Source organism: Cebidichthys violaceus, unplaced genomic scaffold (assembly GCF_023349555.1).
Source record: "Cebidichthys violaceus isolate CVI_PGR_0920_01 unplaced genomic scaffold, fCebVio1.0.p SCAF_8, whole genome shotgun sequence".
Classification (NCBI taxonomy): Eukaryota; Metazoa; Chordata; class Actinopteri; order Perciformes; family Stichaeidae; genus Cebidichthys; species Cebidichthys violaceus.
In genome coordinates, this window is record NW_027176964.1 from 6,944,022 (window position 1) to 6,958,195 (window position 14,174).

Consider the following 14,174-nt stretch of genomic DNA (forward strand, 5'->3'; position numbering starts at 1 on the left):
AGAGAGGTTTCTATTAATAGTGTCTGCCAGTTGAGCCGTACCTGGATAAAGAGAAAAAATAAATAAACCTTGTAGTAGTCTGGAAGTGTAATCAAAACTAGGGATCTCTGCACCTTGGCAGTTGATCTTCCTCAAAACTCCCACAACCCTCTTCAAGTGAGAGGCGACGACTGTGCTTTTTGACTATTAATGTCAACATATGAGAATCTTCTTTAATCTTATTTAGGGATGAACACCATTAAAACTCGGTAAATACCATTTAAGCCTCTATAGCATCTCATTTCTTTAAATAAAAATCCTTCGATAGCACACCGAAGATATTTAGAAAGAAAATAGAAGAAAAAAACCTTTTGGATAACGGTGTTCTTAAAAACAATTAATGAAAACATCCGCCCAACACTTTGCCAGAGTGGGGGGAAACCCAAGGCTAAAGGTCGACGCACGGCTGCCGTTTTCTGTAACGTGTTCGGGGATTACACTGCCGTCTCATCCAAAATGAAAAGTAATTACTCAAAGCTTTATGACATAACTGCTATGCCACGGGATGCTGCACGGTTACGTAATACCATTAACTCAAAAGCCTTTGCGCCGATACGTCTTGACAGATTGTCAGATATCGTCTGCGTATAAAACAAAAGGCATTGTTAAAAACGGACAACGCAGCCGGCCGAGCGTCGACTCAAAGAGTTAAATCACTGGCTGTCCTTGCGTGACATTTTGTTTAATATCTAATGAATGCATTAATAGTGTGCAAGAATTGGAATTTCATGTTCATTTCATCAGGAAGGTCCTGCGAGAGCCATATATAAAAAAAAAAGAAAAGTGTGGATTTTTTTATTGAAACAGCCACTCAGACCTCTCTCCTTCACTTTGATCCTGAGTGTGATTGCGTGGGTCACCAAAATGGCAAATTATGAGCTCCGAGTTCACAATAAGGGTTAGGACTGCGCTGAGGATCATTAATACCAAAGAGCACAATGCATCTTTCATACCAGGGTCTAAAGCAGACGCTGTCCTCTAAATCACCTTAAATATCAGCAAGCTCTATTTCGGACGGTCCGAGCGGCGTCCGACGACTGTGGGCGCTCAGTCTGTGCCGAGGCGAGAACATCAAACGCTCATCAGGGGACACGCAATCGAGAGCATATCAAACAAAAACTGGCACGTCTCAGTACAGCCAGAATTGATCTGAGAACACTACGCTTAGTTTCTTTTTTTTCAGAGAAAATATATTCCACTGCGAAGTGACCCAGATAGTCAGAACACATCCTACCAACCCTGAGGCTCAGTAGCTCAAAGTGGAGCCTTCTACCGAGGCACTTCTCTCAGCAAAAAAACCCCACTGCATTAAAAAAAATAAATAAAATAACTTTCACGGAGCCTTTTATCAATGAGACGCTCGCGCGTTAAGGCTTGATGTGGCTAAACGCGTCTTTGATACAGCAAAAAAAAAAAGAGGATACAGCAGAGAAGGAAAAAACGCTAATGAACAGCAAGAAGGGCGCGTTTAGACGACCGCTGTTCACAAGGAAGCGCTGACTAATTGGATTAGAAACAAAAGATGGGAGATAGCATCAGACTACCGTGTTCTTTTGATGAATCTCTGCTGAATGTACCGAGCACGATAAGACAGCGTGATAATACGCCCGACTGTCAGGCCCTTCTCGCTTCCTTCCTGAGGTGAGGAGTACAGCCCCCCCCTCCCCACCGCTGGCCTTCATCTGCTTAATATCACAACACGTTCATAATCCTCTGCTGTGCTCGGTGCCCAATTATCTACGACAACATCTGCATGCCCAGTGGCTGGCCTCTGCTCCCCGCATGGCACAGCAAACACGATCAACAGTGAGGCATTCGCAGGCGACTGCAGGGATGAGGAGGGTTCAACCCTAAAATCAAAAGTACTTATGGGTTTTTTTTTCCCCCCCTGTGGAGCCATTTATCAATCCAGATTGTTTTGGTGCGAGCTGCCTAGTTTGAGGAGATATCGGCAGCAGAGACGTCTTCCATCCCTCCAATATAACGGAACTATATGGATTGTGATTCGGGGGATAAACCCTTCCTTTTCAGCAACAGGTTGACTCACTTGTTAAAAATGACATCATCCCGTTCCAGGCTTTGAGGCTCGTAAATAAATAGGCTGCCATCTTAGCGTTGGCAAACGAAATGAGGACAAATGCACAGCAGTCCGAGCAAGGTTCCGTTTAAAAAAACCCTGACAATAACGCAAATCAACAGGTCAACCAAAGTCAATACCGTTTCCTAGATGAAGTAAGCTGAATTTTCTTCCTCTAAACTTTCATGACATCAAAACGCTCATTACAAGAGGATTACAAGTGGGGAAAGAGTTACACTGAGCCATCTTTCTTCTTGGAATGAGCAAATAATTGAGACGCTCCTTTCTCCAAATGATCCGTTTCACTAAATATCCGTTTTTCCTTTTTGCTCCGACTTTCGCTCTTGTCAGATTAACATGCCGCCTACTCAAAATCCTATCCACGCTTCTAGCAGTTGTTAGCAATTCATGGATTCAGTGCCGTTCAAACTCCTGAATGGGTCCGATGCCAACCCAGATAACAACAGGGTCCACCGGACATTCCAGCAGGTGAACTCGATCGTGTTTTGCCAGCAGACATTTCCCTCTATTTTACAAAAACTGTAAATATGCAAATCAAATATGCAAATCAATGGAGGCGTTTTTAAAGACTTACTGTGATCATTGGCTCATAAAATATATGGTTTCATAATGTTCCCCTTTCAATGGGTTGTTGGTGCACATTTGGATTTCAAAGCGGCTCTGTCATCACTACTAGCAACCCCTTTTCACATTACGCATTTGTAGCCATTTGAGCCTCTTCCTGTCACTTGAATATGAATTTTACTGCGCCTCGCTGTGCAGGCCACGTTCCTCTTGTTTGGGGCTTTAAAAGGGTCGGGTTCACACTTCCTGCTGAAATTGATGTGACGGTGTGTGCGCGCGCGGTGGTACGCTTCGGTTACAGAACCTGCCTGAGCTTTGGAGCTACTTGCAGGACTGCACACGGCCTGCAGCTTGAAAACAACACACAGATTCCACTTTAGAGGCCGTTCTGGTGGGTCATAATCCAGCATCTATCAAAAAGGATTGAATGGAACAATGGTACCAAAAGAATAATTTGGAGACAGCAGCATTATGCACACAAAACAAGTGGATAACAAAAGCGATGAGCACTTTTTTTCCCCCCTCAACTCCACTGTGCATTAACACCATTGTAATGGGAGGGAAAAAAAAGCCCTTTTGTCGCTCAGCTCTTCATTGTTGTCCTTCACCACAACAGGGGAGATGCCGTTATCACACGGCATTCATGATTGTTTCATCAAGTGCGCGCTATCTTTGAAAATACAGTAAAATTGTCAGAGAGTCAAGCATCGAAAGTTAACAAATAGAATTCGTCAGCACTTGTGTGTCTCACTGAAAATACCACGTGGGCCAGAGAGACTGCTGAAGAGCCGGGGGGGGGGGGAAGACCCTAAACACAAACTACAGTAGAACAGCACTCTGGGAACGGTAACGGTCGAATCCTAGCTGAAAAGTAACGGCAACCCAAAAAGAAAAGAAAAAGGTCATATACACGCTTTGTGAGACCCAGTTCATTCAGGAAATTCACACCTGGAAGATGCTAATTTTCTAATATTACCAAATCAGAAAGCCCTGTCCTGTTCAGACTGGAGTGTTTGCTCATGTTTTATACAAGCGAGAGTTCTGCTTCCAACCGGCCAGATGCAGTCTGACAATTTGTCTCCTCCTGTCCACCAGGCTGACGGTAGAATTCAGGACGGTGTCAGCCTGGGGACAATAAGTACAGCGTGTCCTTCACTCGCCCGCCGAAAAAAACACTGGCCTGCAAGATCAAAGGAACTCTAAAGAGACCTTTTCCCGATTACGCAGAAACTTCATTCTTTTATCTTTTGGCCAAAAGGATTTACACTGCATTACTTCCCACGACCAAACGCCGGTATGACATCACATGGTTGTTTGATAAACATGACATGTGTTGTACTAACATGCTGTAGAATTAAGAATAAAAAAAGACATGTACCAGCTGATGTCTGCTTGAACTTCTCACTCTTCTTCTTCCTCCATTTCCAGGGCTTGAGGAGGCGTCCCAGAGTGGCAAACTTGCTCCGACGGCGGATGGGCGGAGTATGGGTGCCGGAGAGCAAGGACTCGGAACGCATGGCGGCCAGCCTCTCTACTTCCTCAGCTGTAAGGGAATATAAAAAACAAACAACAAAAACAGGGTCTATGTTAGGTGAGGATGCAGAGGAGGTGATATTCTGGTACTCATACAGGGAGAGATAGCAGTAAACGCAGCAGATACTTTTGCTCACGGAGTTCCAAGCAGTTAAGAACCCGTGCCAAGTGGCCCCCTGATTCCCCTCGTGACTGGACGAGGTTTGGAGGATAAACAAACCTGCGGATCAGATAGCATTAGGTCCGAGCCTTAACAGTTTGAGGCGGCATCACACTAAAAAAACAGATTGATAAGCAGCACCTCATTAAAAGGGAAATCTTTCTGCTCCTCATTAAATATTCACAAGGCCCCAGCTCATTAAGACTTTTACGTACAGTTGGGTATCAAAAGCGTTTCATTCTTACACGAGTTATTAAATGAAAACGCAAAAAAAAAAAAAAAGGCGCGTCGCGTTTGGAGAGATGCTGCGATCCAGGAGTACAAAACAAGCGGGGAAAAAAACTGTGGCAAAAACCAAAAGCTAATGTATTAGCTGCAGAGGTACGATCAGAACTCTGGGCCTCAAAACAGACTCACTGGGAACGGATCTAAAAAATAGAGCAATGCTATAGCAGCAAACAAACGACGGTGGGCCTTTAGAAAAGGACGTGTCGCAGACATTTGAGGTGTATAAAAGGAAGTAGCATGCCCCGACAGCCAAACAACTGAATGCAACCATCTTGCAGGAAAAGAAGACCAGCAAAGCATTCACTAAAACGTCATTATTCTAAACTAAATTGTAACCGGCAATCACTGGATACACAGGCAGTAACAAAGGCTTCGGTCAACTCGGATAGTCTTAATAAGTGCTGTTTTTTTTGTGTTTGCCTCACTTGCATCATCTTTTGCAACCACAGCATAGTGTTGCACTGCCAGGCGCTGAGATTTCCCGCCTTGTGGGAGCAACGATTACCCAACTGGAATAGCGATGAAAGCAAACACTCGGGCAGGTTCGAGTCCGTGCAGACTGCGTGGACACAACTAGGTGACTATAACGGAAAAGAAGTATTACAAAAAGGGCCACGTTGTCTTGGTCTGGAGTCATTGTGTCAGATCATCACCCATGACATGCCGCCAGGGAACTCGTTATTGTCAATCACTACGTCACATTCGTGGCGTTTGCCAACACGGACGTGTCACTTTTGCGGACAGACAGCGAGATCCTCCTTGTGGCACTGGCACCTCAGTGGCACTTCAGCGGCAAGCGTCAGTCAGGTGCCACAACTGTGGCAAGCGAGCGGCACTCGTTCGGCACCCGTCAATAAGCTGCCGACCTGAGCGGGTGGAGCCACATTTCCTGACAACACCCATTGTTGTCACGATAGGATTTTGATTAAACTATATTACGAACTGTATTGCATCAAACAATACACAGATCAATCGAAAAGTTGATTATTGCTGTGTACATGGATAAATTAATATTAAATCGCATGTAGTCAACTATTGTTGCTAGCATACTCCCTTCGGCCCATTTATTTATATTTATATATATATATATATATATATATATATTTTTTTTTCTTCTAATGTTACCCTGGTATGTGCTTGCACCATAGATTAACAGTTGACTTGCATACGGTCATTCTATTGCCTTGACTTTTATTTTGACTTTTTTTTTTTTTTACTTCCGGACTACCTGTCTTACTTTGCGTTGCTCTTCAAAAGAAAAAAACAAATAATCTATAAAACAGACTATCAAAACGTACACGAACCAGGGGCCACACTCCTCTGACTACTGGTGGCAATCCTCTGACGCCTGGTGGCACTACTCTGACAACTGTTGGCACTGGCAGCTTGTGGCACATAATGACACCTACATATAAGCAGAGGAAGAGTGATAATATTACATATTTAAAAAAAAAAAAATTCGAACATTTAGGCATAACCACTTGTCAGGGTCATTCTGTAGATGCTTGGATGTCACGAAAAAGTGAAAAACAAACAAAAAAGAGTGAAAAACGTATTAGTTATTGATTATTGCAGCTGATAATCTTTGACTACTAGGGCCTAATAATCAGTAAAGATTGTATTTTTATTTCAAAACGGTCTAAATCATGACATTGATGGCGGAAGTATTTCAATAAAGTAAAAGTTGAACCTGGTTGCTCACAGGCATACCGTTATAATCCAGCTACATAGATTGACTTATTCGGACCGTTACTGAGTTACATTTCCCATCCGATTTCAATGGGTGCCGTTTATATTCAGGGGTTTATGATCTACGTGTTAGAAAACAAGTTTTTTCTCCAGTTAATTAGAATCTACTATGATGATAAAACTGATTTATGGCAGCTGACCTATCGTAACAACAATGGGTGTTCTCAGCTCAGCAGCTTATTGACGGGTGCCGAACGAGTGTCGCTCGCTTGCCACAGTTGTGGCACCTGACTGACGCCTGACTGACGCTTGCCGCTGAAGTGCCACTGACTAGTCACTGAGGTGCCACAGTCCTGACGCCTGACTGACGCTTGCCACAGACTAGCCACTGCGGTGCCAGTGCCACAAGGAGGATCTCGGCCTTGCACCTTTTGCGGGTCGATGACACCAGCAGGGTAAACAATGTGACAGTAACGCAGTGGAAATCAGTCCCCGCGGACATTTCAAATTGGACGCTCCGGTGCCTCCGAGCCAACACATATCGGCACCACGCCGCTCCTTAAATAGCTCTATACAGACAGCGCTAATTAAATCCAGCGGAGAGTCAAATTACTTCATTAGGAGGTCCAAAAGCTCGAGGAAGACAAAAGAGGCAAATCAACGCCGAGTGACATCCAACAAACCAGCTCTATGAGAATGATGACACACTTTTATGAACCGCAATAAAAGCATCAAACACTTCTTTGTAGGCCTCCACACGCTAACGCAATGTACATCATATGTGGTGCATTCTGGGAAGCTGAACCATCTGTGTATTCTCTAGTCTGTCTGTGCCGTGCGTTTACTTCCCCCATCTTTCTTTTACTGGACCATTTCCAGGCACACACACACACACACACACACACACACACACACACACACACACACACACACACACACACACACACACACACACACACACACACACACACACACACACACACAACCAACCAAGAATGTCTACAACTCAAGTGCAAGGTGATGTAATCAATCACAGTCTTGACAAATCCTGACAGAGGGGAGAGCAGCTCAATCTGTAAAGTAAAAAAAGGGGGGGGGGGGGGGGGGGGGGAGAAAGCTCATCCAAGTATCCATGGTGATTAAAAAAATGTTTTCATGACATCAGGCCCAGTTGCATACAACCTGCATTCTCCACCACTGGAACACAAACACACTGGTGTGGCTGCTTTTAATTTTATAAATAACAAACAACAAAAAACAACACTTGTTTGCATACCAAGATGGCTGAGTGATGATGTAATGACACTGAGCTGGAAATGGCTTTGTGCACACTGCCTGCACAGCTTCATGCCATTTTAATCACATATAAATACATTAAAGACATACTTTAGCTTCCATAATCCATTTTTTTTGGTGATGCAAACCAACAAGTAGCAATTCAATCAGAGCCCAACCCCTACAAGAAGTTCTGATCCAGTCAGAGACAGTTCCCACAAATAGCAACAATGAATCAGTCGCGTTGCGTCTAAAGGCACATGACTCACTTAAAACCGTAACGAGCAGACACACCAAGGAGCACACTGAGCCCGATGGGGCCCATCGGCAGATCATGAGCACGGCAGCACCGCGGAATGACGGTGCTCGAGCCTCTTTACTCACCGTCCTGCGTGTCGTTCCCGCGACTGCAATTGCTGCAAATGTGCTTGATCTCCTTCCCGATGTGACAGTGGATGGCGAAGGGCATGTTGTTGTTGTGGTGCTGGTGCTGCTGGTGGTGGTGGTTATTGTGGTGGTTGTGGCTTTGCGGATGCTGGCCGTGTCCTTTCTTGTTGCCGAGGGACATGATTTTGACCAGGCTGAACGCCTTCTTCTTCTTCGGCTTCTCCACCACCACGGGCGTTGCTCGGCACCCCGTGGCAAACCAGGTGCCGTGCATGATGGTGGGCGCGGGGTCCACCGTCGGGTAATTGGCCGTCTTGAACATCGGGGGTGGCGGGGAAGGGGACGCGAGAGCGGAGCAGTGCTTCTGTGTTAACGACGGCGTGGCTTCAAATTAAAAAAAAGGGAAAAAAGGGCCCATCAATTGAGTCGTACCTGACCGACAGTAGCGGCTTCCATCGAGCCCTAAAGAAAACACAGCCGCTCGTCTCTGCCCGTGTCGCCCCCACACACCTTTACCTGAGATCCCGATAACGTGCAGCTACTCGGCGGCGCAATGCTAAAGTCGCTGCTGCTGCTGAGAAAGACAAAAAAAGAAGAAAGAAGCCCTGCTGCCGGATCCAAGCGAGCTAATAATAAAACGCAGAGTGAGTAGTGAGAGGCAGCGACTACCTCTCCCTCCCTGAGCTGCAGACTGCAGTCGGTTGTAGCTAATCCGCGATTAGTGGAGCAGAGCAGGGAAGGCCTGTGATTGGCTGGCCGGTGCGCTCCTCTAATAGGCCGGCGTTGACGGAGGAAAAGTTGCCCGTCTGATAATAGGATCCCAGTCTCTGTTCTTTTTTATTTTAGTTACATTACATGACAAACCGTTTTCTGTATTTTATTTAAAAACAATAATAACTAAGCAAAATCACCACTACGTAATACATTTCATAAGCATGATATTTGCACAAAAACAGTGAGTTAGGATGTACTTTTGATCTAACCAACATATTATTATTTCGTCAGAGGAGTTAAATGATAATTAATGTAATGTAATTTGAGAGACAGAGTCTAGTTAATCATTTATTTTAAAGGGGAATATAGCCACACATTAGATAAGAGGATGAAAACGCTGCTGATACTTGATTCCCTTAGACAGGTCATTATTGGGTCTTGCAGACTATAGCAAGTACAAGTACAACTATGAAATCACTCGCTGTTTAACTTTGTGTGTGAAATACGAGCATGTGAAACAGTTGCAGTTCAAAAACTGATTACAAAGGCCAAAAAGATGAAGGGAGATTTAAAAAGTCAGTTTCAAAGTGCAAGGAGCAAGAGACGTGAGTGCAAAAAAATGACGTCTGTCCAATAACAGCAGACAAGAGCTCAGAGAATTCAAATCAAAGAGAAAGAAATGCAGCAAAGGGGCCGTAATCAGCGATCAAGAGAGCTCAGCACTTCAAATGAGTAACAGCAATTAAATATTCTTTCTTCACATCACAAATTCCAAACAGCAGCCAAACAGTCCCAAAGATGAGTCGATCCCCGGAGCTGCTGGGCACATTTTTGTCGGTAGCTGATAACATTAATGGCCAGTTATTGAGCAGTGAATGGTGGTGAGCTGCAGCTCTTCTTCAGTGATATCAAATCCATCTCCTCGATGCAAAGTAGGAAACTGGCAAGAATGGGGATTTTTCATTTTTTTGGGTTGTGTCTGATACGTGATACTTTGCATCAAAGAGTCAGAGGTCAACGGATAAAGGAGCGAAAGTCTCCATCAGGTAGATCACACTTAGGACTGTGTGTGTTTGTGGGTGAGAGAGTATAAGAGGCTTTAAACACTCAAGAAAAACATGTTGCTGTCTCACTGCACTGCCAGTTTCATAAACAAGGACAGCGTTAATCTTTCTCTCCCTGTTTACTCCCCTCAGTGAACATTATATAGACCTTGGATTATCTTAAAATGCAGGCATTGGTCTCAACAGTATGTTGACTTGTACGGGGCTACATCCTGTTAAGTTTGAGGCCCACTTTGGCCTCAATTTCCTGTTAGATCATTCTTACAAGAATCAGATAATTGAAGCCACAAGACAGGTCATTTAGCAATGTGGCTCTGAAGCTTCTGCGTCACGCAGCACTAATCAGTGCTACAGCATAGCACTCGGCTTAATTCATGAGAGAAGAAGGAGAGAACATGACCTAGAACTTCAGTAACAAAATAAAACTGTATCTCTACTTCGGACCGATTGTTTTACTTTGAAATCTTTCTATTCTTTGTATCCACTGTCTCACTGTACCGGTCGTTCTTATGTTCGGATGGTGAGGAGATCTGATTCTAGACATGTGATGTTAGGCTTATTATATTCTGCACTACATAAATAGTACTATCCCATTATGTATCAAATCACAACAAATTGAAATTGGTGCTGTTGACCTATTTGGATATACACTAGAATCTAAGCTTTATTGAACTGAAACATAATAGTGCAAACAAACAGTTAACGTATAAGGTCAGACCTGGTCAGATACAGTTTGCATAGCTTTCACCTCTGTCCTGATCGCAGTAATCACAACTGATCTAATCAAAGAAATCCTATGATTAGAATCTCTGGAGCGTTTCTGTGTTGTGTGGTGGTTTTAAGTTTCTTTTCAGAGGCGCTTCCATCGATTTTATGTTTGTGTGTGAAACTAATGCAGCATTAGAACTCTGGGATCTTCAGTGCCGGCCTTCACAAACGAAGTCTACTTTTCGTGCGGTTGAAAACATACCTGACACGTGTCCCAAACTGTCACAATAAACTTAATCTGATGCGGTAAGCTCGCCCCAAAGCTGCTCAGAAGTATTTGCCAATCCTCCCTGACTCTCATCTGATGGACATGTTGGCTCATCGTGTTGTTGCCATGAAGCCTCAGTGAATGGAAGTTCTTATGCACCACTAAAAAGAAATGAAGGAAAAAGGCTTCTACTACACTTAAAGGTAAAATAAGCTCTAAAAATGGGTGACATTTTACTTGAAAGAGAGTTCTTTCATATTTCTGATTCTGGTTGGAGCTGGTTTCCATGGATGGGCTGCAGGTTTTAGGCAAAACTTCCGACCGAGCAGCCTGTCACTACAAATCTGCTGTTCCTGTTCTCCCTGCATCTCTCTGTCTCTTCCCATCTGTCATTCTCTCTCTGCATTATTATCTGTCCTACTCTCTCAGAGTTACACACACACACACACACACACACACACACACACACACACACACACACACACACACAAACAGTAGCACATTTCCTTGACACAATCTCAAAGAGAATTAATGAGATGGTAAAAGTGTGTAGCCTTTTTTTTCCCACTTTTCTTACTTGATGTAGGGGAAGGTGAATGATGACTTCGGCAATTATAATCTGCATAGAGGGTTTTCTTGCACTTCCTGGCTCCCCCCTCCAGCATTAAGCTCAATGGTCTCCCTCTCCCCGACAGGCAGCAGAGTAATAACGCGACACGATTATGTAAAGTCAACAGACTGCAACACTTCAGGAGAGAAACAGTGATGTATTAGTTTTTTTAAAGTTAAATCAAACACGGACACAGAGCAGGAGACAGGCAAACGTCAAAAACAGAGACAGTCGACAACTTTCCCTCTTGACATTAATAATCACTGTGGATGTAATTGTGCTGAAGCCAACAGAAAATATTCACAGTGCTGTCACAGGCCGTGAGGTATATTGTGGTAAGATGAAAACTGTGAACGGATGAGTGCTCGCTTTTGATCTCTGTTATAATTCACTCTCGCCTGTCTGTTCCTCCCCTCCTCCTTCATATCTGGCCCTGTCTCAATATGTTGGACAAGTTTTGAATGCCAAGGTGATAATACGACACATCAAGTGCTTTTGGTATTTCATGTGACATGTAATCTACCTTATAAGGAATTGTGACCGAAAAATGACACAAAGAATCAGGAGCTGTTGGAAGTATTTTGATTTTCTTAAAAACGGGAATGCTTTTCCAATGTGGTTTCTAACAACCAGTACCAAACATGTTTGTGTATGTGGTATTTTGGTCATATAGAGGATCTCTTATATTATTTCTAAAAATCTTGAAATAAACAAAAATGCAAAGCACATTCCTACTATTTTTGTTTTTTTTATTTTAGAAAGTAAGGTGAGACGATTGACTGAGCTAAATTGGAAAAAGTTTTCATGAAATTCATGTAGTTTTATAAAAAAAGAAGAAAATATATTTTACAAAAACTACAAAGGTCCATACAAACCATAATGTTATAACCAGCATGACAGTATAGGCTGAGCATAAACCATTGTTACATTATATGCAGCGACCATTTATTTTGCACGGTCCTCATGTAATAAATTGCTGCAAAAAAATCCAAAAAGCCCAAAAAGAAAGACACAGTGATTGTTGTTGCACTGCAAGCTGACCGTGCTTGTTACAATGTCGCCATCTAGTGGGGCAATTTGGTAGCAAACTATTTCATACCACGTTTGTACGTAATTACGTAATGCGTGCACTTCCCAAAGCCAATCTGCGGTCAGATGGCTGCGATGTTAGCAAACAGCCATCTTCATAGGTAAAATAATAATGTCCATAACGCCACTATCACTCCCTCCAGTAAATACACGACACCTTTAGTTCGTTTCCACTGGAGGGAGTGATAGTCGAACTCAGACCTGCGTGAACGTTCCCGGACCTGCTCGTGCCCGACAGCTCGTCAAGACGCAATCACAGATAAGACTGTTTAACGTTAAAGGACACACAATTTCATCCGTTTTTTCATGGAAACGTCCATAAGTCAGACACTTAAGTTTGAGTTCTGAAAGGTGACACAAGGATTGAAAAAATAAAAAAGGACTAGAAGGTGCTGTGTGTACCGAATTAACATAACAGGGTTTGTAAGATATTAAGGGGCATTAATGTGCGTGATTTGGTGTTACGGCTGATCATTGAAAAGAGGTAATGATTTAAAAAAAAAAAAAAAAAATTAAAAAAGGGTTTTGTGCATTTAAGAAACTTACCATTTAAAGAGACGTTTTCTGTTCGTGGTTTAATATTTTTCAAGCTTTTGTAACACCTACTATACTTTAAAGGGTTAATTTAAGAGAAAGTGACTTAATTTAGTATATCATATTCTCTTGAATGGGTTTGTAAAATGTTTGTTGTGAACCGCACTGCTTATTTGGGACAACTTGACTGTGTATAGGTCACTTTCAAATAATTTAAAATGTCACAAACCAGTAAAGAGAGTCAATATGTAGGTGCACTTCTAGAACAAGTGCCAGAGCAGGCAGATGAGTCTAGTGCTGTACAACAGATGGTACAGCCTGAAGAGCCTCGACGAAGTGAAGTGAAAGAGCCCACACGTTAACAGAAAAAGGAAAAGAATTTCAGAAGACGATGCAAAGGGGAATCAAAAGCAGCTTGTTTGACAGTGATGAAGACCTGGACAACGCTACAAAAGATCTGCTCAAGACAAAAAAGACGTCAATGAAAGAAAAAACAAAAGAGCTACTACCACGCTTTGACAGTATCTATGAACGCTGGAAAGCTTTAACTAAGGTGGCTAAAAAATCTGTAACAAAACAGGTTCCCAGTAACATCCTACAAGAACACATCAGTACTATTCAAAGAGAATTATCTGAACTGAATAAAGTTTATGATGAATGTCGAAGGATTGACAGCCCAGCTCATGAAATGCGCCGCAAGCTGGACAAATGCATATCAGTCACCAATATTGTGGTACATAACGCTCAGTCTCAAATTCAAGGAACCGAGGAGGAACTGATTTGGCCGGATGCAAGCTCTGTATTCACATCTACGATTTCCAGTGTTTCATCTCCAGACTCCGAGTGTTCTAAGTCTAGTTCCATTTGCTCTAATGCATCCTCAGTTAAAAGACAAGAAGCTGCTGCTGAGTATGCAGCCACCAGAGCTGTATTAAAGATTATGGCTGAGCAAGAGTGCCACCAAGAGAAGCTGCAAAGACATGAAGTTGAGAACAAGCTGATAGTTGCAGACCAAGAAGCAGCTGCATTAACTCGCCGTCTTCAAGGAGAAAGGGAAGAGACGGAACGTAAGATAGAAAAGGAGAGACAAGAAGCTGCTCTCTTAAGGAAACAGCAAGAAGAGAATGCTGCAAGAAAAAGGTCTGAAGAGGACT

At 43.2% G+C, this 14,174-nt stretch overlaps 1 protein-coding gene across 3 annotated transcripts in view; it reads right to left on the reverse strand.

Annotated features, from left to right (window-relative positions):
- LOC137892789 (phosphatase and actin regulator 1-like) overlaps nucleotides 1-14,174 on the reverse strand; it is a 47,545-nt gene that overhangs the window by 17,910 nt on the left and 15,461 nt on the right. For 2 of the 3 annotated variants that reach the window (XM_068738168.1, XM_068738167.1), the window contains exons 1-2: nucleotides 8,031-8,728; nucleotides 4,080-4,244 (exon numbers count right to left, since the gene is read on the reverse strand). In XM_068738168.1, coding sequence (XP_068594269.1) covers nucleotides 4,080-4,244; nucleotides 8,031-8,355 — 490 coding nt within the window. In that variant the 5' untranslated portion in view covers nucleotides 8,356-8,728. Of the gene's footprint in view, nucleotides 1-4,079; nucleotides 4,245-8,030; nucleotides 8,729-14,174 lie in introns of those variants that run through there. The other variant, XM_068738169.1, reaches the window with a different exon arrangement.